The sequence below is a fragment of the Nerophis ophidion genome, linkage group LG17 (genome assembly GCF_033978795.1).
Source record: "Nerophis ophidion isolate RoL-2023_Sa linkage group LG17, RoL_Noph_v1.0, whole genome shotgun sequence".
Classification (NCBI taxonomy): Eukaryota; Metazoa; Chordata; class Actinopteri; order Syngnathiformes; family Syngnathidae; genus Nerophis; species Nerophis ophidion.
The window spans coordinates 51086759-51109191 of NC_084627.1; the positions used below are offsets into that span (position 1 = coordinate 51086759).

The 22433-nt window shown below is 40.0% G+C and overlaps 1 protein-coding gene across 1 annotated transcript in view; it reads left to right on the forward strand.

Annotated features, from left to right (window-relative positions):
* The window catches only part of pum3 (pumilio RNA-binding family member 3), a 29996-nt gene that overhangs the window by 750 nt on the left and 6813 nt on the right, over positions 1 to 22433 (forward strand). The window contains exons 2-15 of the mRNA XM_061877156.1: positions 736 to 797; positions 860 to 1039; positions 2098 to 2277; positions 5559 to 5736; positions 7163 to 7238; positions 7313 to 7406; positions 9263 to 9329; positions 14525 to 14699; positions 14787 to 14890; positions 15167 to 15245; positions 17886 to 17984; positions 21231 to 21284; positions 21459 to 21539; positions 21629 to 21771. Of these exons, the coding sequence (XP_061733140.1) occupies positions 736 to 797; positions 860 to 1039; positions 2098 to 2277; positions 5559 to 5736; positions 7163 to 7238; positions 7313 to 7406; positions 9263 to 9329; positions 14525 to 14699; positions 14787 to 14890; positions 15167 to 15245; positions 17886 to 17984; positions 21231 to 21284; positions 21459 to 21539; positions 21629 to 21771 (1572 nt within the window). The remainder of the gene's footprint in view (positions 1 to 735; positions 798 to 859; positions 1040 to 2097; positions 2278 to 5558; positions 5737 to 7162; positions 7239 to 7312; positions 7407 to 9262; positions 9330 to 14524; positions 14700 to 14786; positions 14891 to 15166; positions 15246 to 17885; positions 17985 to 21230; positions 21285 to 21458; positions 21540 to 21628; positions 21772 to 22433) is intronic.

Here is a 22433-nt window from a genome sequence, read left to right on the forward strand (position 1 = left end):
GATGCATTAAACAAGGTTTTCCAAAATAAATCAACTCAAGTTATGGAAAAAAATGCCAACATGGCACTGTCATATTTATTATGAAGTCACAAAGTGCATTATTTTTTTAACATGCCTCAAAACAGCAGCTTGGAATTTGGGACATGCTCTCCCTGACAGAGCATGAGGAGGTTGAAGGGGGGGCGGGGGGTATATTGTAGTGTCCCAGAAGAGTTAGTGCTGCAATGGTTTCCGTGTATTTGTTCTGTTGTGTTTATGTTGTGTTATGGCGCGGATGTTCTCCCGAAATGTTTGTCATTCTTGTTTGGTGTGGGTTCACAGTGTGGTGCATATTGTAACAGTGTTAAAGTTGTTCATACAGCCACCCTCAGTGTGACCTGTATGGCTGTTGACCAAGTATGCCTTGCACACTTGTGTGTGTGAAAAGCCGTAGATATTATTTTTATTGGACCTGCACGCAAGGGCATTGCCTTTAAGGTTTATTGGCACTCTGTACTTCTCCCTACGTCTGTGGTCATACAGTTCACTTCTTGAAACCAATACCGATAATTTTGAAACCAATAATTTCCAATATTACATTGTAAAGCATTATCGGCCCATAATATCAGCATAATATCTCTAAATTAAGGCAAATGTCTTGAGATGTTAGACCCAACCAACCACATCACAGATATAGGTCCTGAAATTGATAAATTGGTATATCTATGATGAGATTCTTATTCAACTTTTTGTTAGGATGGAAGCCAAACCAGCAAAACACTTCCCCCCTAAAGGTGGGAAGAAGTTGGCACTTAAAGGTAAGCTGTAAACACTGTTTTTCTTGTGCATGTTTGACTGTAAGATATATCTTTCAATGCAGATTCTCCTGGGAAAGCAGTTGGTATTAAGCCAGGTGGTAAAAAGCCCATCAAGCCATACATCAACAAAGAAATGAAGGGCAAATTGGGGAAAAGTGGCAATAACAACACAAAACATAAATTGGCAGAAGATCAAAAAGGACCAAAGAAGAAAAAATTTCCAGTGGACAAAGATGATGGAGGTAAGAGTCTTTTTAATCCTTATTTCTGGTAAAGGTCACACATCAATGATAAACTGCAGTGTTGGCGTTGGGAATTTTCAAAATGAGGTCTCAAGTTGTAGGAGTATTTATTTCAGTATAAAAGTGTAAAAAGTGTTTTGCTTCGGTCATGAAATTATAATAATTGTTTACAAGGGCAGACATACATTATTTATTTAATGCTTAAATCTGCAGAGTCTACATCGTCTTCAGATCTATCCGTCAATTCTAAAGTTGTTGTTGTTTTTCAATGTTTTTTTTTTTGTTTGTTTGTTTTTTGCCCTTTTTGTCAAATAAAACTGTTTTTTTTTTCATGGCGAACACACAAAATATGCAAAATCTTACACAAAAAATATTTTTCAAAGTGGAATATTTGATGTGAAGTAAGCCTTGGATAGGTTGATGATACTAAAAACATTGATTTTGGTGACCAAGAAGAACGCAGAGTTGGAATATAATTACAACACTTTATGTACACATTTATATAAATATTTATATACTATTTACATATTTATAAAATATGTAACTACAAGCTCCCTTCACAGACAGAGTCCCATTGCTTTTATGAGCGATTGAGCGAGTCAAAAGCCGGGGAAAAAAAAAAAAAATATATATATATATATATATATATATTTATTTTTTATTTGTGGCGGCTGTAATTCTTTCGTGGCGGGCCGCCACAAATAAATGAATGTGTGGGAAACCCTGATATATATATATATATATATATATATATATATATATATATATATATATATAAATCTCCTGATGATTGAGGGAACCCCTCATGAAACAGTTCTGTAGAGATGAAGTAGTCTTGAGATTTTTCCTACACATACACACATATATAATATATATATATATATATATATCTATCTCCCCGAATTCGGAGGTCAGGTTGGCAAGTATGGCCAACACTGAAACTGCATCTTTACCACAGAGTCATTTAGTTGTGGTGGCCTGACACAAATACATTTGAACCGCCACAAATCGTAGGCTTCTCGTGCATGTTTGACTGTAAGGTGTATCTATCATTGCAGATTCTCCTGGGAAAGCAGTTGGTATTAAGCCAGGTGGTAAAAAGCCTGTTAAGCCATACATCAAGAAAGAAAGAAAGGGCAAATTGGAGAAAAGTGCAGATAACAACAAGAAACATACATTTGCAGAAGATGGAAAAGGACCAAATAAGAGGACATTTCCAGTGGACAAAGATGATGGAGGTAAGAAACCTTTTTAATCCTTACCTCTGGTAAAGGTCACACCACAATGATAAACTGCATCTTTACCATAGAGTCATTTAATTGTGGTGGCCTGACACAAATACATTTGAACCGCCACAAATCGATTTGCTACCTTTTCGCACTAGGTCATAAACGCATTGTTAGAGCCCTATAAACTCTGTTTGATTTATTTTTTTGCAAAATTATGTTTAATTATTTTCAAAATTCTGTTCAAACTTTTCCCAGTTGAAAAATGAAAGAATGCATTTTGTACATTGACAGTGCTACAACCAGTTCAATATCAGTATTTTCCGCACTATAAGGCGCACCTTAAAACCTCCAATTTTCTCAAAAGATGACAGTGCGCCTTATAATCCGGTGCGCCTTAATGTATGGAACAATATTGAGCCACAACAGGTCTCGCAACTACGGTAAGCAGCCACCGACTTCATTTTCCCCCGTAGAAGAAGTGCGCTTCTTTTTCTATGGTAAGCAGCCGCCTACTTCCTTTTCCCTCGTAGAAGAAGGAGCGCGCGGTGCATGCTGGGATGTATGACTGCGAGAGGCGTGCCTTTTCTGTGTGTTTATGTAAAGACCCCAAAATGGCTCCTATTAAGAGACACGCTTACGACGTAGAGTTTAAACTCAAGGTGATTAGTCACACAGTAGAAGACGGGAATAGAGCAGCAGCAGCGAGAGAATTTAACATTAACAGCATGATGACTTGGACATGTTGGATGCCGTATTCGCCCAACTGTTTGATTCGAACACTGAAGAAGAAGAATTTGAAGGATTGGTGGATGAGGAATAACTTAATAAAGTGAGCTTTACATGTTTATTTTGTGTGTTGTGTTGTGTGACATTGTCGTTTGAGCAACGTTGAGTTATTGATAGATTATTGCTTTGCACTATTTCCAGTGTTACTATATTGTGATTGCACTAACCTTTGATTTACCGTAACAGTATCAGACTGTTTTTTTCCATGTTTGTTGAATCGGGGAAAATAATAAAACAGCTGTTTATTCATTTTGGGAGTGAACAGAGTTGTCAGAATGCTGGTTTGTAATCTATTCATAAAGTTTGACTGACCTATCTGACTGTTTTGTTGACATTCCCTTTAGCGCAGCTCCATCTAATGGATGCATAACATAACCCCAGCCTCTACTGTAGCATCTATTCTATGCGCCTTATAATGCGGTGCGCCTTGTATATGAACAAAGTTTTAAAATAGGCCATTCATTGAAGGTGCGCCTTATAATCGAGTCCGCCTTATAGTGCGGAAAATACGATACTTTAAATTGTTCGAAAATAAAAAAAACTCTTAGATTTTGTGTCATGGGGGCAAAGCAAATACTTGATAAATTTATATTCAATTCAGCCCACAATTAACTATTTAATTACATTTTCAGAACAAAATGTCACCCGGGCCACACTTTTGACACATTATTCACACTTATTTTACCAACATAGTGTTTGCTTTTGTGTCTGTGAGTAAAATGTAAAGATCTTCACAAATACTGAGGCAATACATAATTGGACAATTTTACCCAGTGTTCAAGTCTAAGCAAAATATTGTAAAAACTTAGGTTTACAAGCTTTCAAGTTCAAGAAAGCACACACAATGTAGCATCTGTTATTGTGTTAACATTGGTGGCCAAACTATATTATTATGAGCTGCCATGTTATTGACCTAACAATGAAGAGATTTAAAACTACAATCCCTGGCATTGGTGGTTGTGTCAACAGCCAACTACATTTGCATTAGCGTTGTGTAAAAACAAAAAGCTTATCACTGACCTGACACACAGAAATAATTTGGAAGCTTTTCGGCTGCTTAGTTTGGAGTAAAAGATGATTTTTGTAGTTTTTTTGCACGTGTGTTTGAGGTGGTGGCTTCGAGGTCTGAGTAACAGTCTTGCAGGCAGACAGCGAGCTAGCCCGAGCCAAAATAATTGGCTCTGTAGGCAACTTACATCCCTTGACAGTTCAATACGGAACGCGTACTATTGTTTACTACAGCAGGATTGTGTTTTTCAAGGGCTACCTGGTTTTGACTCCACTAACATTTGGCATCAAGTAGGGCTGGGCGATATATAAATATACTTGATACTCGAGTGCTTACTCCGCATGTCAACATCTCCATTCGGTGCCACACCAACAAAATGCTGAGGGAACCATTTCCACATCAACAGCGTATGAAAAAAATAGTTAACAACATGAGAAGATAACGTCTGCAGTAACCTGCCGCATAGCGATTTGATTTCCTATTATGCAGCTCATTTTTATTTGACAGTTAGTGAAATATCTTGTGTGACATCATGCACAAAAGTTCACTTTATTTGTTTTTAACTATTGTAATGGTGTTCTGTACAAAAAGTGCACTTTAATTTAGTGTTGTTTTGATAAGTCATCTTAGTGACATCATGCACAAAAGTGCACTTATAGCTTGTTTTAAAATGTCTCTGACGATCTTGCACTTTCTGTTTTGAAATGACATGAATGTTTGTGCCATTGCTTAATAACTGTTTAATAAATACAGTTTTGGTCAATTGACTTAGTTATGATTTCCTTCTCTGCATGAATGTTTAAAGTAGCATATATTAATGCAGTATGAACAAGAGTTTTTTAGTGTAGACACATAAAATCATCATACTGCTGTCATTATATGCATCAAGTGTTCATTCAAGGCTAAGGCAAAATATTGAGATATATATCGTGTATCACGACATGGCCTAAAAATATCGAGATATTAAAAAAAAACATATCGCCCAGCCCTAGCATCAAGCCAAGCAGCTTTGTGCACGTCTACATAACCGTGTGTGCCCAAAAGAGGAGCTTGTCAACTATAGCGCCTGTCGATGAGACTGCTTGTTATTTAATTGTTTCGATAAGCTAAAAGCAAAGTTGTTAATACTTTAATCATGCCACTTATGGCAAGGCATGTTTTAAAGCAGTAACCAGTAAAATTGCCTTTATTTGCCAAATGTTTTCTCTACACTGTTACTCCTTGTGTGATATGTGAGAAACATGCTCATCTGCTCTTTACGTCACCTGGAAAACCAATCGACCAATCGACGAAAAAAATTGCTATTTTTCAAAGGCAGTATAGTACAGTTTTCAGTTCATTACTACCGCAGTAATTTATTAGTACCGGTATACCGTACAACCATAGTTGCAGGATAGATCAGTGTTATCAACTTTTTGACTTGGTGTCACTGTATTTACTAAGTATTCATATGGATTCTGTTTTTTCAAAGTGATGTATTTGTATGTTTTATCAGCTCCGCAGGCAAAGAAGTTCAAGAAAGGCAAGTTTAAACCAGAAAGGCAGACAGACGAAGAGCTGAAGAACCGGCTGCAAAAGAAGAAGGACCTGAAGATGAAAAGACAGCAAGCAAGTCGAAAGGACAAGTTCGAAATCATCAATCAGGCCAAACTACTGTGGGGCGACCTCAGGGTGTACGTACACGCTTACTCATGCAGGCACTATGCAAAATTGTAAATGACGTGGTAGTTTTTATGATAACATCTGATAACATAGTCAAAAGCAACAAGTGCGAATTGACCACAGAACAGTATTTAGACTCCCGGACACTGCATGATTGATGACCGCAACTCCTCTGGAAAAGGGTTAATGCAAAGAAATACTTACGCTGTACACATGACAAAGTACAGTACAGCCTTCTTGCTTGGCTCTCAACACAGGTGGTTGCATTTTCTTCTCTCTGTTTCCCTACTGCTCTGCTTCTCTCGTTTCGTCTTGTCCTAACTGTCTCAGAGCCTCTTTTTTGCATTATTCTCCGAAAAATCTCAACCTGTAATTGATAAACTGGCCTCTCAAATCAGTTGACAAGATCTGCTCAACAAGAAGCAAAGGTTTAGGGGCGGCCCTGACGGGAAGTTTTTATCCAGCAATGGCCTAGTGGTTAGAGTGTCCGCCCTGAGATCGGTAGGTCGTGAGTTCAAACCCCGGCCGAGTCATACCAAAGACTATAAAAATGGGACCCATTACCTCCCTGCTTGGCACTTAGCATTAAGGGTTGGAATTGGGGGTTAAATCACCAAAAATTATTCCCGGGCGCGGCACCGTTGCTGCCCACTGCTCCCCTCACCTCCCAGGGGGTGATCAAGGGTGATGGATCAAATGCAGAGAATAATTTCGCCACATCTAGTGTGTGTGTGACAATCATTGGTACTTTAACTTTTAAGTCATGTGCCAAGCAGTGCTGTCCATTAAGAACATGGAAGATATCTATTTGGAACTGTGATAACAGGGCATCTGCTGATTGAATTAAGCATCACTGTGGGTTGTCGATAATTTCGGAAAACAATGGCAGCTGTTCAAGGATGTATAAAATGGGCTGAGCTGTGGGCACTCAGACTTTAGCAATCTTGGGATTGGAACGCAAATTAAATAACATCTCGGATAGTTTACTGCTCTACAAACCGAAATTATGATCATTTTCAGAGCCGGAATGGACAATTAGATCAGACAAACCAAATTATAATTAAAAACAAGGGAGATTTTTTATTTGAAGAGTATGTTTAATATTACACAGTTTGAACAGTTTCACTGTGTCCATCAATCCATTTTCTACCGCTTGTCCCTTTCGGGGTCGCGGGGTTACACTGTGTGTGGATATATGAAAATACAACTAGTTTAATCTAGTGATTCTTTGGTCTACCACTCGATGGAGCCCGCGTACAAATAGTAGTTTGCGTTGCACAGTTTGAGAATCACTGCTATAATGTATTTCTGCTCTTAAAATATTGTATTGGACGCTAATTTTGTTGTATTTTTTGAAGTGCACTGACAAAAAACTGCTCTTCTTCTACCTTTTATGTTGTGTATTAACTGACTACGTGTTTGCTTGTGTGTCCATAGGAAGAAATGTGACCGTGATTTGAAAAATAAGCTGATGAAAGCACTTCATGAACTGTTTAGGGGGAAGTACAAAGAGGTGCTTTTTAAGACATTTATATTTTAGATGCTCTGCGTTTGTTTGTGTCAACAACTGTTCTCTCCCTCCACCAGATGGCGTTTGCTCACGACACCACGCGAATGTTGGAATGTTTTATCCAGTTTGGCAGCCACGAACAACGACAGGAAGTGTTTGAAGCAACCAAAGGTGACTATAATAATATCTACAATATTATTGTTTAGTCAGTTACACTGATGGTCTAGATGAAAATATCAAGAGAATGCTGATAGTTTGCTCACTTGACCTACACTTTTGTAGTGTGTCTCAAAAACGAAGCCCACGGGCCATGTCTGCCAATCATTTTATGTGAGAACTAAGGGCCTGTCCCCGCAGGATCGTTTTAGGTGGAAACAGTGAAGATATGTACTGTTTACGCCTTTTATCCCCACTTAAACAGCGTTTTTTGTTTTTTTAAAAAACTGGCGGCATATTGGGAAGGTCTGAAAAGTCTGGCAATGTCGTTTTCACGCGGCGAAGGAAGCCAGCAGAGAATCCGAGAATGATGACATTGCCGCCCCGCACGGTCAAATGACAATAAAAAAAGGCACGCAAAAAGGCTGTTAACAAGAAAGCTGTGATTTGTTATGTACAGTAGTTACTACTATTAGCACCATGGCAACAAAACCTCATCATCATTTATCAACTAGACATGCTGTACGGACATAAACACGTCATTATTTTTAATACAACAGTTTAGGGCTGGGCGATATGGCCTTTTTTTAATATCTCCATATTTTTAGGCCTTATAGCGATACACCATATACATCTCGATATTTTGCCTTAGCCTTGAATGAACACTTGATGCATATAATCACAGCAGTATGATGATTCTATATGTCTTCATTCAAACATTCTTCTTCATGCTGCATTAATATATGCTCGTTTTAAACGTTCATTTTGTTGGTGTGGTACCGAACGAAATCACAACTAAGTCAATTGACCAAAAGTGTATTTATTAAACCATTAAGCAGTGGCACAAACATTCATGTCATTTCCAAAACAGATAGTGCAAGATTGTCAAACATTTTAAAACAAGCTGTTAGTGCACTTTTGTGCATGATGTCACTAAGATGACATATCAAAACAACACTAAATTAAAGTGTACATTTTGTACAGAATGCCATTACAATAGTTTTTTTATTTTTATTTTATTTTTGGATTGAATCATATTTTTTTTTTTGTCATGAAAAGGGGATTTTTTGGGGGTTGGTGCACTAAGTGTAAGTGTATCTTGTGTTTTTATGTTGATTTAATAATAAAAATTAAAAAATTTCAAAAAAATTATTCTGCAGCCCGGTACCAATCGAGCCGCGGCCCGGTGGTTGGGGACCACTGGTGTGAACAATACGGATCACAGATCAAAGAAAACAGGTATTTTTTTGCGGCCCAACAATGGGCTCCAGCCCTATGGTTACCAAACACTAAGCTAGTAAATTGGCACTATGTAGAGTTCCTCACATCTATTGGATAGATTTGTAAAGACAAGCCAATCGAGCAAATAATTTATGATTATGAGTGAGGCTAAGCACATAGCATAAAATCTTTAAAAAAATAAAATGTCAGTTCCAATTCTTTTTGTAGCAGTCCAAAAGTATTTGTGGTGGACAGCCACAAATATATAAAACTAGTCAACATAAACAGATGTCATTATTTTTGTCTCAAATTTAATGTTTTTGGTTTAAGCTGGCGTTTTCTTTTTTTTATTAAAAAGAAGACAATGGGTACCTGATGAGTAGGTAGACAAGGTTGCTGTTAAACGAGGCCGACCTGAAAAGGTATCACTCTATAATAATTTGGTTACATTCTCTAACAATATGAGTGCGAAATAATGCATGATTTTCCAAGTATGTTTCATTGCAATTACATTTACTGGTAAGCATAGTATAGCACATCAAAGATATTTATTTCAAATTATGTAGATGTGGATTAAAACTGTAAAGGTTTTTTTAGATTTTGCTCATTATAAGTATACAAGTACAGTGTGCTCACTTTGTCTCTTGCAGATGATATCCTCCTTTTGTCTAAGTCTCGGTACGGCAGAAACGTGGTGAAGAAACTGCTGATGTATGGGTAAGTTTCGTCTCGATTCTTTGCCCTTTTCATGTCACAATCATGTGATATAAAATATTTCAGTTTTTTCGATGATAGGTCTTAGTTGGCATTAAAGAAAAAAAAATATGTTGCAGAGCTTTTATTTTTGCGAGACCAAAGCATCTGGCTGTACTTTATGTGCAGTATAAAGATGCATCCGGAAGGTATTCACAGTGCTTTTCCACGTTATGTTACAGCCTTTTCTAAAATGGAATACATTTATTTTTGTCCTCAAAATTCAACAGACAATACCCTAAAATGACAACGTGTAAAAGTTCACAAAATGTTTTTGCAAATCCATCCATCCATTTCTACCGCATGTCCCTCTCAGGGTTGCAGGGACAACTGAATTTGAGCAGTAGGCGGGGTACACCCTGGACAGGTCCTTTTTTTTTGCAAATGTATTAAAAATGAAAAAACTAAATCATATGTACATAAGTATTCGCAGCCTTTGCTCAACACTTTGTTGATGCACCTTTGGTAGCAATTACAGCCTCAAGTCTTTTTGAATACCATGCCATAAGCTTGGCAGACTTCTCTTTGAGCAGTTTTGCCCATTCCTCTTTGCAGCGCCTCTCAAGTTTCGTCAGGTTGGATAGGAAACAATGGTTTTCCGATTTCCAGGATGTGTCCGTACATCGGTACATTCATCTTTCTCTATTCTGACTAGTCTCCAAGTTTCTGCCACCCAAAAACATCCCTACACAATGACGCTACCACCACCATGCTTCACTGTTGGAATGGTATTTGCCTGGTGGTGAGCAGTGCCTGGTTCCTTCCAAACATGACGCCTGGCATTCACGTCAAAGAGTTCAATCTATGTCTCAGACCAGAGAATTTTGTTTCTTATGGTCTGAGAGTCTTTCAGGTGCATTTTAGCAAACTTTTCACTTAGAAATGGCTTCCATCTGGCCACTATACCATACAGGACTGATTGGTGGATTGCTGCAGAGATGGTTGTCCTTGCAGAAGCAAAAAATGTTACCCAGCATCACCTCTGTGTGTCGCCAAAAGTATCCACGGCATGTTTAAATGTGCTTACGCTAACTTTATCATTGGCGTATGGCACCACACATTTCCACTTTAAGTTCACTTTTGATAGATCTCAACTTTGCCGTGACTCAACTTTGTGCATGTTTAATACATTATGCCCCAGGTGTGTATTGCATGAGGTGTGTTCAGAAGCATGCCATCCATTGTACAGAGCTAGAACAACAAGCTACAATCCAAGACATCCCCATTATTTAATGTTTATGAGCAAGGACCGACATGTAGGGCTGTTTGTGACGGGCTGCCACAATTAAAGGAACGTACAAACCGCGTTTGAAAGCGAAAGCCATTTATCAACAACATTCCGAAACGCCACCGGCTTCTCTGGGCCCGAGATCATCTAAGATGGACTGATGCAAAGTGGAAAAATATTCAGTGGTCGGACCAGTCCACATTTCAAATTGTTTTTGGAAATATTCGACATCTGGACCAAAGGGGAAGCGACCATCCAGACTGTTATCGATGCAAAGTTGAAAAGCCTGCATCTGTGATGGTATGGGGGTACATTAGTGCCCAAGGCATGGGTAACTTACATTAATGCTGAAAGGTACATACAAATTTTGGAACAACACATGCTGCCATTTAAGCGCCGTCTTTTTCATGGACGCCCCTGCTTATTTCAGCAAGACAATGCCAAGCCACATTCGGCACGTGTTACAACAGCGTGGCTTCTTAAAAAAAGAGTGCGGGTACTTTCCTGGCACGCCTGCATTCCAGACCTGTCTCCCATAGAAAATGTGTGGCGCATTATGAAGCGTAAAATACGACAGCGGAGACCACGGACTGTTGGAAGACTGAAGCTCTACATCAGTGGTTCTCAACCTTTTTTCAGTAATTTACCCCCTGTGAACATGTTTATAATTCAAGTACCCCCTAATCAGAGCAAAGCATTTTTGGTTGAAAAAAGAGATAAAGAAGTAAAATACAGCACTATGTCATCAGTTTCGGATTTATCAAATTGTATAACAGTGCAAATTATTGCTCATTTGTGGTCTTTCTTGAACTATTTGGAAAAAAAGATATAAAAATAACTAAAAACGTGGACGGTGTGTCGCAGTGGAAGAGTGGCCGTGCGCAACCTGAAGGTCCCTGGTTCAATCCCCACCTAGTACCAACCTCGTCACGTCCGTTGTGTCCTGAGCAAGACGCTTCACCCTTGCTCCTGATGGGTGCTGGTTAGCGCCCTGCATGGCAGCTCCCTCCATCAGTGTGTGAATGTGTGTGTGAACGGGTAAATGTGGAAGTAGTGTCAAAGCGCTTTGAGTACCTTGAAGAAAGAAAAGCGCTATACAAGTACAACCCATTTATCATTTATTTATCATTTAAAAATAAACAAGTTAAAGTGTCCTCTTTGGGGATTGTAAATAGAGATCCATCTAGATTCATGAACTTAATTCTAAACATTTCTTCACAAAAAAAGAAATCTTTAACATCAATATTTATGGAACATGTCCACAAAAAAATCTAGCTGTCAACACTGAATATTGCATTGTTGTATTTCTTTTCACACTTGATGAACTTACATTCATATTTTGTTGAAGTATTATTCAAAAAATATATTTATAAAGGATTTTTGAATTGTTGCTATTTTTAGAATATTTAAAAAAAATCTCACGTACCCCTTGGCATACCTTCAAGTACCCCCAGGGGTACGCCTACCCCCATTTGAGAACCACTGCTCTACATAAAACAAGAATGGGAAAGAATTCCACTTTCAAAGCTTCAACAATTAGTTTCCTCAGTTCCCAAACGTTTATTGAGTGTTGTTAAAAGAAAAGGTGATGTAACACAGTGGTGAACATGCCCTTTCCCAACTACTTGGCAAGTGTTGCAGCCATGAAATTCTAAGTTAATTATTATTTGAAAAAAAAAAAGGTTTTATGAGTTTGAACATCAAATATATTGTCTTTGTAGTGCATTCAACTGAATATGGGTTGAAAAGGATTTGCAAATCATTGTATTCTGTTCATATTTACATCTAACACAATTTCCCAACTCATGGAAACGGGGTTTGTATATGAAACACCATCCATCCATCCATCCATCATCTTCCGCTTATCCGAGGTCGGGTCGCGGGGGCAGCAGCCTAAGCAGGGAAGCCCAGACTTCCCTATCTCCAGCCACTTCGTCTAGCTCTTCCCGGGGGATCCCGAGGCGTTCCCAGGCCAGCCGGGAGACATAGTCTTTCCAACGTGTCCTGGGTCTTCCCCGTGGCCTCCTACCAGCTGGACGTGCCCTAAACACATCCGTAGGGAGGCGTTCGGGTGGCATCCTGACCAGATGCCCGAACCACCTCATCTGGCTCCTCTCGATGTGGAGGAGCAGCGGCTTTACGTTGAGCCCCTCCCGGATGGCAGAGCTTCTCACCCTATCTCTAAGGGAGAGCCCCGCCACCCGGCGGAGGAAACTCATTTCAGCCGCTTGTACCCGTGATCTTATCCTTTCGGTCATGACCCAAAGCTCATGACCATAGGTGAGGATGGGAACGTAGATCGACCGGTAAATTGAGAGCTTTGCCTTCCGGCTCAGCTCCTTCTTCACCACAACGGATCGATACAACGTCCGCATTACTGAAGACGCCGCACCGATCCGCCTGTCGATCTCACGATCCACTCTTCCCCCACTCGTGAACAAGACTCCTAGGTACTTGAACTCCTCCACTTGGGGCAGGGTCTCCTCCCCAACCCGGAGATGGCACTCCACCCTTTTCCGGGCGAGAACCATGGACTCGGACTTGGAGGTGCTGATTCTCATTCCGGTCGCTTCACACTCGGCTGCGAACCGATCCAGCGAGAACTGAAGATCCCGGCCAGATGAAGCCATCAGGACTACATCATCTGCAAAAAGCAGAGACCTAATCCCGTGGCCACCAAACCGGAACCCCTCAACGCCTTGACTGCGCCTAGAAATTCTGTCCATAAAAGTTATGAACAGAATCGGTGACAAAGGACAGCCTTGGCGGAGTCCAACCCTCACTGGAAATGTGTCCGACTTACTGCCAGCAATGCGGACCAAGCTCTGACACTGATCATACAGGGAGCGGACTGCCACAATAAGACATTCCGATACCCCATACTCTCTGAGCACTCCCCACAGGACTTCCCGAGGGACACGGTCGAATGCCTTCTCCAAGTCCACAAAGCACATGTAGACTGGTTGGGCAAACTCCCATGCACCCTCAAGAACCCTGCCGAGAGTATAGAGCTGGTCCACAGTTCCACGACCAGGACGAAAACCAAACTGTTCCTCCTGAATCCGAGGTTCGACTATCCGACGAAGCCTCCTCTCCAGTACACCTGAATAAACCTTACCGGGAAGGCTGAGGAGTGTGATCCCACGATAGTTGGAACACACCCTCCGGTCCCCCTTCTTAAAGAGAGGGACCACCACCCCGGTCTGCCAATCCAGAGGTACCGCCCCCGATGTCCACGCGATGCTGCAGAGTCTTGTCAACCAAGACAGCCCCACAGCATCCAGAGCCTTAAGGAACTCCGGGCGGATCTCATCCACCCCCGGGGCCTTGCCGCCGAGGAGCTTTTTAACTACCTCAGCGACCTCAGCCCCAGAAATAGGAGAGTCCACTACAGATTCCCCAGGCACCGCTTCCTCAAAGAAAGACGTGTTGGTGGGATTGAGGAGGTCTTCGAAGTATTCCCTCCACCGATCCACAACATCCGCAGTCGAAGTCAGCAGAACACCATCCGCACCATACACGGTGTTGATAGTGCACTGCTTCCCCTTCCTGAGGCGCCGTATGGTGGTCCAGAATCGCTTCGAAGCCGTCCGGAAGTCGTTTTCCATGGCTTCCCCGAACTCTTCCCATGTCCGAGTTTTTGCCTCCGCGACCGCTAAAGCTGCACACCGCTTGGCCCGTCGGTACCCGTCCACTGCCTCCGGAGTCCTATGAGCCAAAAGAACCCGATAGGACTCCTTCTTCAGCTTGACGGCATCCCTCACTGCTGGTGTCCACCAACGGGTTCTGGGATTACCGCCACGACAGGCACCAACAACCTTGCGGCCACAGCTCCAATCAGCCGCCTGATTCGGTGCTGTACTGTATGTATTTAATGTGATATGGCATACCAGTGATTTATCAAGGAAGGATATTGTTTTTGTACCCACAGAAACAAGGAGCTGGTGGGAGCTGTGATACAGACATTTAAAGGCCATGTGCGTGTCATGCTTCGCCATGCTCTGGCGTCTAGCATCATTGAGGACATCTACACTGACAAAGCTCTGCCCGCTCAGAAGCAGATGCTCAAGGAGGAACTTTACGGAACCACTTACACTGTCTGCAAGGTACACACAAACAAAATCAAACCGCATCAGGATATAATGACATGCTGTTGTATGTACAGTACTGCAGTTGAATTCTCTTGTGTGCAGTCATCAGTGTGCGACACCGTCCATAAGGTTGTAGAGGCCAACCCAGACAAGCGGAACTTCATCATCAATGACATGCAGAAGATTCTTACTCCCATGGCCCAGAAGTAAGGCTGCTGATAAATAAAATTAAATCAATATGCACTGACCAAGCCCATCATTTGCACCACCTAATGCAATGCAATACAGGAGCTATTTCTGACATTCTGCATTGACAAAATTGACGCTGAGATATGCAGCCCATCAAATGTAACTAATGTTTGGACTTTTAACTAGATGTTTGAGTTGATTGCTAAATTGTCATGATTAGATCAATCCACACCTAAGGAAAACCCGCACATAGATGACCCCATGTGACCCCATCATGTGCTGCTGTGTTTCAGAGAGCAGGTCATCAAAAACTCGCTGGTCCACAAAGTTTTCTTGGACTTCTTCCTGTTGAGCCCCGACAAACAGAGAGCGGTCAGTGTAAATATTTTGGGAAAAGTATATTTTCTTCGTAGACATTGTAGCACTTTGCTCCAATGTTGAATACTTCATGCCAGACTAAGGTTTGGCATGGAGAAGCGATGGGAATTTTGATTCTCCAGGAATCGTACACATTTTAAAATGTTGATTTGTAGTTTCAGTACTATAGTGCTTAAGTTTCATAATCACTGGAAGACTAGAGGACAAGGCTAATGGCTAAGGTTGTAGCTAAACTAGCTTGAAACATCAGAAGAAATTAGTGCATAGAAAAGTTTTAAGAAGTGTAGAAGCATTACAACAGAAAGTAAACAGTTATTAACAGTAAATTAACTAGTAGAATAATACAGAGAGGACAATACAACAACTATTGTGATGCTTTGTTGCTGTTTAGTGATCGCTCTGAGCCCCACACTGCATCTTAAAATTTAAATGAGTTTTTTTTATTTAGGTGTTATTATTTACTTTAATTTGATTGAACATTTGCATGTAATAAAAGAAAATAAGTAACTCGTTCATTTGTTTTGTTGACATTGTTACACTGTCAATAGACTCACCATAAATACATAAAACGGTATCAGCCAATTTCACTCACAAGTGATCGGAATCGGCAGCATAAAACCTTTAATTAGAACAATGTTTTTTTTTTGAGAATAGTACATTTTTGACCCTGCCTCTTAATGAGGAACTGCTTTTTTTGGGAAATTTATTTGCGCACTTCAGGCACTTAAAACATATTCAAAATGTTCCCAGGACTCTGTGTTAGTGTGCTGGTTTTAAAGATAATGTACATGTTTTTGTACATCTAGTACATCAAAATAAACGCAACAGTGTAATGCCACCAAGTCAGTAGTGGCAGCTTTTCCAGGCTTCTGGTAGGACAAAATGCGCATGATAGCAAGTACATGTTTGTGTGTAGACAGAGACCATTGAGACATGGCCTAAATAACCATGCAATAACCGCCAACAATATTTCATTTACATTTCGTGAACTCAATTTTAACCAAGTATTAGTGATATTGTTATAAGTGCTAACACAGACAAACCATTTATAGCGGTGCCCTGACCGCAGACGTAACTCGCTTATGTTGCTATTTTGACCTCATCGACTGGGGTGCTGCTTTCTTGCCTCTGAGCTCGTGGAAGTAGTATAGTAGAAAGATGAGTACGTAATCCGACTTTTTGGTACACTTTGACAGCCAGTTTAGACTCGAAATGGCGAGAACGACACGGAAGGACGCTTGGTCCCACCCTTCTCTTCTTAGCGAGAATTGTGAGTCATTCTTTATCTAAATGGGACTAAAAGAACGTCCTAGCAGTCGGCATCCCAGGGAAAGCAGACATTGCACAGTAAGTGAGGTTTTATTGTGTTTGTTGGTTCTCATGAAGTCTGCAGTGAGAACAATTTAGTAATGTAACAAAGGAAAAAGCAAACAGTTTTTTTAAATTAATGCACCGCCGTATGCTTAAAATTAACAAAATACATTAATATTACATGTGCCTATTACTACATTACATATACCTACATCCTGCATATAACACGTTAATGGTAGTGTTGGAATGTTATTAAGCACTTCATAGGCAGAATAGAGTGAATAAAGCGACTCCCATAGGTTCCATTGTAAGCAGACTTTTGATTGCATTTATTAAGTAGTTAGAATGCATGAAAAAGAAAAACCTATGTGTGCTTGTCTTACATAAGGATAGTGAAGGATAGGAAAAATCCCCCCAACAAGTGGAGTTCCCCTTTAAAGGAGTTGAAACGAGGAATCGGAACCAGAATTGTCCCAACTAGGGCTGGGCGATATATCGCGGGTTTGTCTCTGTGCGATATAGGAAGTGATTATATCGTGATATTGGAGTATATGTTCTCACGCAGTTGTTTTTAGCTACGGGCATCAAACTGCATGCGTCTCTTCCTCTTTCTTGTCTCTCCTTCTCACAGAGACTTAAAACAAGCGCACCTTCTTACATACGTCACGCGTGCAACGTCACACGCCTTCCCCGACCAGAGAGGTAGCAGCATGGGTAACGTTAGCTGTGATTCTAGCAAAGCCGTGCGAGTGGTAATACGAGAGAAAGAAGGTGCGAATCTGGTAACAACTGAAGGAAGAATTAATTCCCAAGAAAAACAGTAGGGGGTTGGGCTTCAAGCCGGAAGATGTCGAATAGACAACTTTAATTTGTCAAGAGTGGGGTACAAGCGTTGCTACCAGAAGTAGCATTACTGCTAATATGTAGCATCATTTGAAAAGTCACCCGCTAATAACTGTTAAATAAATATAGTTTTGGTCAATTGACTTAGTTGTGATTTCCCTCTCTGCATGAAAGTTTAAAAGTAGCATATATTAATGCAGTATGAAGAAGAATGTTTTAATGTAGACACATAGAATCATCATACTGCTGTGATTATATGCATCAAGTGTTCATTCAAGGCTAAGGCAAAATATCGAGATATATATCATGTATCGCAATATGGCCTAAAAATATCGAGATATTAAAAAAAGGCAGTATTGCCCAGCCCTAGTCCCAACACAAAAAACCTTATGCTAGACGCTTTAAATAATACAAAAATCCTTGAGAAAATCTTTTGAACTGTTTCTCACTGTCATGTTTCTCATTTTCTTTGGCAAACAGGAGATGATTGAGTCCATAAGGGAGTCCGTTATCTACATGGCTCACACGCATGCTGGAGCACGGGTGGCCATGCACTGTCTGTGGCACGGGACAGCCAAGGTACACTGAGACTCACACAACTTAGCCTTAATGCAATGAATACCTGACTAAAGTAGCTGAAATATTCTGAAGAGCACTAAATGATAAAGTTTATTATATTGCTTCAAAATATAATCTACACTTAACACTGATTTATCATTGCCATGCATTGTTGAACATCACAATTGTTAAATTATTTGTGCCTTGCAACATGGAGTGCTTGTAAGCAACCAGCAGAGGCACAATTGAGTCGTATCAAACTAGCTTGGTCCATCCATCAATCCATTTTCTTTCACGGGGTCGCTGGAGCCTATCTCCGCTGCATTTGGGCAGTAGGCGGGGTACACCTACGACATCTCATCACAGATAGACACACAACATTCACACACTAGGGACCATTTAGTGTTGCCAATCAACCTATCCCCAGGTGCATGTCTTTGGAGGTGGGAGGTGCATGTCTTTGGAGGTGGGAGGGGCCTATCCCCAGGTGCATGTCTTTGGAGGTGGGAGGAAGTCGGAGTACCCGGAGGGAACCCACGCAGTCACAGGGAGGACAGGCAAACTCTACACAGAAAAGATCCCGAGCCCGGGATTGAACTCAAGACTACTCAGGACCTTTGTATTGTGAGGCAGATGCACTAACCCCTCCTCCACCATGCTGCCCCACTAGCTCAGTCAAAAGCAGTAATTCCCAACCACTGTGCTGTGGCAAATAGTGTGTAGCAATGACCCAGTATAGCTTGGTTGGTAGAGCGGCCGTGCCAGCAACTTGGGGTTGCAGGTTCGATTCACGCTTCCGCCATCCTAGTCACTGGCGTTGTGTCCTTGAGCAAGACACTTTACCCACCTGCTCCCAGTGCCCCCACACTGCTTTAAATGTAACATAGATATTGGGTTTCACTATGTAAAGCGCTTTGAGTCACTAGAGAAAAGCGCTATATAAATATAATTCACTTCACTTCATATTTTAATAAAGTTTTAAAAACACCCTCAGACGCCCTTTGCGAGGACTCTGCAGACCACTTCAGAACCAAGATCAAAGACATCCGATCTGGTCTCCAGATACAAGTTTTATATGATGACAGACTTGCCTGGGGAAACTCTGGAGAGTTTAATTCTGGTTGATGCAAGGACACTTGGTGGAGTTTTCTCCCAAGTAAACCCAACAACCTGCCTTTTAGGTCCAATTCCTACATGGCTTTTTAAATGCTTTCATGAATTATTTTTTGGAACAGCTTTTAACTGAACTGCTCTCTTCAGACAAAGGTCTTCCCTGCTGCCTTTAAAGCTGCAGGGGTCAGGCCCCTGATGAAGAAGAGCAGTTTGGAACCAAACATTTTTCATAACTACCGACCCTTTTTGATACAGCAGACAATCACATTCTGTTAAATAGACGTAAACACCTGGTAGGCCTCGCTGGTACTGTTTTTAACTGGCTCCGCTCTTATTTCACAGATAGATGTTTTTATGTCAGTATGGATGCATGCTTAGGCTACTGTCCCCGCAACCCGACCTCAGATAAGCGGAAGAAAATTGATGTTCCTTCAAAACCCATGAGATAAGGGTTCCTCAAAGCTAAATTTTAGGTCTCATTCTTTTTACATTTTACAAGCTACATCTTTGGGACATCATTAGGAGACACTGCATCAGTTTCCAGTTACGCTAATTAATCAGAGTTGTACATCTCCGTGTCTCCCGTCCACACAGCACCAATAGATACCCTTATTAACTGCATTGGAGACATCAAGTCAGTGAATTTCCTCCAGCTCAACCAGGAAAAAACTGAAATTTTAGTTATAGGCCCTAAAGATCAGAGGGCGAAACTTTTACCAAAATTATAATATTTTAAACTAACAGTCTATAAAAAAATCTGGGGGTTATTTTTGGCTCTTAGCTGACTTTTATCCCACGTATTAAAAATATTACAAAAAGAGATCGTCATCATCTTAAGAACTTAACCAGAGTGCACCCGTTTCTCTCTCAGGCCTATCTCAGCTACAATCGGGCGGAATGTATGCTTTTATTTCCTGTCGTGTAGACTGTTGTAATGCCTTGCTCTCTGGCCTTCCCCAAAAAGAATATCACAAGTCTACAATTATTAAAAAACTCAGGTGCATGAGTGCCAATGAGGACCAGAGGGCGGAAGCACATTACAGAAGTTTTAAAGTCTCTGCATTAGCTCCCTGTTTGCTTCAGGGTCGATTTTTAAAGTCCTATTAGTTTTTGAAAACGTCTTTCGCCTTTTTATCTACCTGACTTTCTTTTGAGGTCGTCTGGCACTGCCCTTTTATCTTTACCAAATAGGAAAAGAGAGACCCACGCTGAGGCGGCATTTAGCCACTATGGCCCCCCACTCGGGAATGCATAGAGTGTTGAAATAATAATAATAATCAAAAAAGGCTAAAGACACACCTTTTAAATCAGGCTTTTTACCAATAATCTGTTTTTTAATTTGTTTTTCTTTCATCTTAATCATTATTCTTCTTCTGTTATTTTCTCAATGTTATGTTTTTATTAATGTAGTGGAACAATTTCCCTTGTGGATCATTAAAATTGGTCTTAAATAATATTTAAATTTAAATGTGTACATATATTTTTATCATACGTTTTATACTATATATACCTATATATTTATTTTTGTTTGTTTTTGTTTATTTCTTTAAATGGTGTTAATTTAAGTTATTCTCCAGCGTGGAAGCCACTATTGAGGCATGTGTGTTTCTTTTCTATTACCGTTCTTTTTTTAATGATTTTTAATTTTGTTTTTTTACAGCACTTTGTGTTTGCCACTTGTCCGTGCATGAAAAGTGCTACATAAATAAAGTTTGCTTTGATGTGATCAGATGTGCCACGGGAAATTATCCGAATTCACTTAATTGGTCTAAAATTATTATTTTACTCAAATGTATCTTGGGTGATCTGTGAATAATGGCAGAATAATGAGATGATTTTCCACTACATGACATTTGTTTGCCAACTTCTAGGCAACATTATTTTAATTAAACTCAAATACCTGAGAAGCAAGAAATAAAGAATTCAGAACAATCAATGATTCTCCCACTCCCATAAAATATATATTGTAATTAACCATACTTTTGTATTAATAGTGTTTTATAATTTAAAGGATTCATTGTACTTACTGTTTTACATAACGTCTTATTGTGAGTTGTGGAGAAGCTTATTTTAGTGCTTTTCGGTCACAACGGCTAAAAAAACAAAACTATATTTGTTTGGCCCTAAAGGACTTTCTGCATTTGTGTGTTTCAGGACAGAAAAGTTATCATCAAAACAATGAGGACATACATGGTAAAGGTTGCCACGGTGAGTTGTTTACACCACACTATCTGCACTTTGCTTTGGTTTCATGGTGGTTGAATTTACTCTTTTGTGATACCTGTGTTACAACAATGGACCCACAGTTATTATTTCTCAGTGTCATACAGCATCTAACCAAGGTTTAAGTCGGAATGACAAAGGTATTTGCTGTGTCCTTAGGAGGAGTTCAGCCACCTCGCTCTTCTCGCCATGTTTGACTGTGTGGACGACACCCGGCTGATCAAACAGGCAGTCTTGTCCGTACGTGGAATAATTATTGTCACATATTTATGTATTCCAATGCTAAAAATAATGTCCAAAATGATGTGACACAAATTTCATCTGTCTAGGAGATCATGTCGTCATTAGACGAAGTCGTGGATAACAAATATGGCAAGAAAGTTCTGTTGTACCTGCTGACCCCCCGAGATCCCGCTCACCTGCTGCCTGAGATCATCAAAGTGCTGGAGCAGGGAGATGGCAACGCACACAGGTTGATGTTGTTCAACTTTTGAGATGCTCTTTTATTCCAAAACACACAATAATTACAATATTGCAAATTCTTACACATCTTGGCTTTAATGATGGTACTGTGACACTGATGTAATTTACTTAGTGTCCAGAAGAGGTCCCTGTTGCAACATTACACACAGGTGTCTCGGGCATTTTCAGCCTGTGTGTATGTATGTATGTATGTATGTGCCAAAAGTTTGGACACACCTTTTTTATATATATATATATATATATATATATATGTATGTATATATATATATATATATATATATATATATATACAGTATATATATATATATATATATATATATATATATATGTGTGTGTGTGTGTATATATATACTATATATATATGTGTGTGTGTGTATATATACTATATATATATGTGCGTGTGTATGTGTGTGTATATATTTGTGTGTAGGTGTGTGTATATATAAATATATATATATACATGTGTGTGTATATATATATATTATACATGTACATGTGTGTGTGTGTGTATATACTATATATATATGTGTGTGTATATATTTGTGTGTAGGTGTGTGTATATATAAATATATATATATACATGTGTGTGTATATATATATATATATTATACATGTACATGTGTGTGTGTGTGTGTATGACTTGTCCAGGGT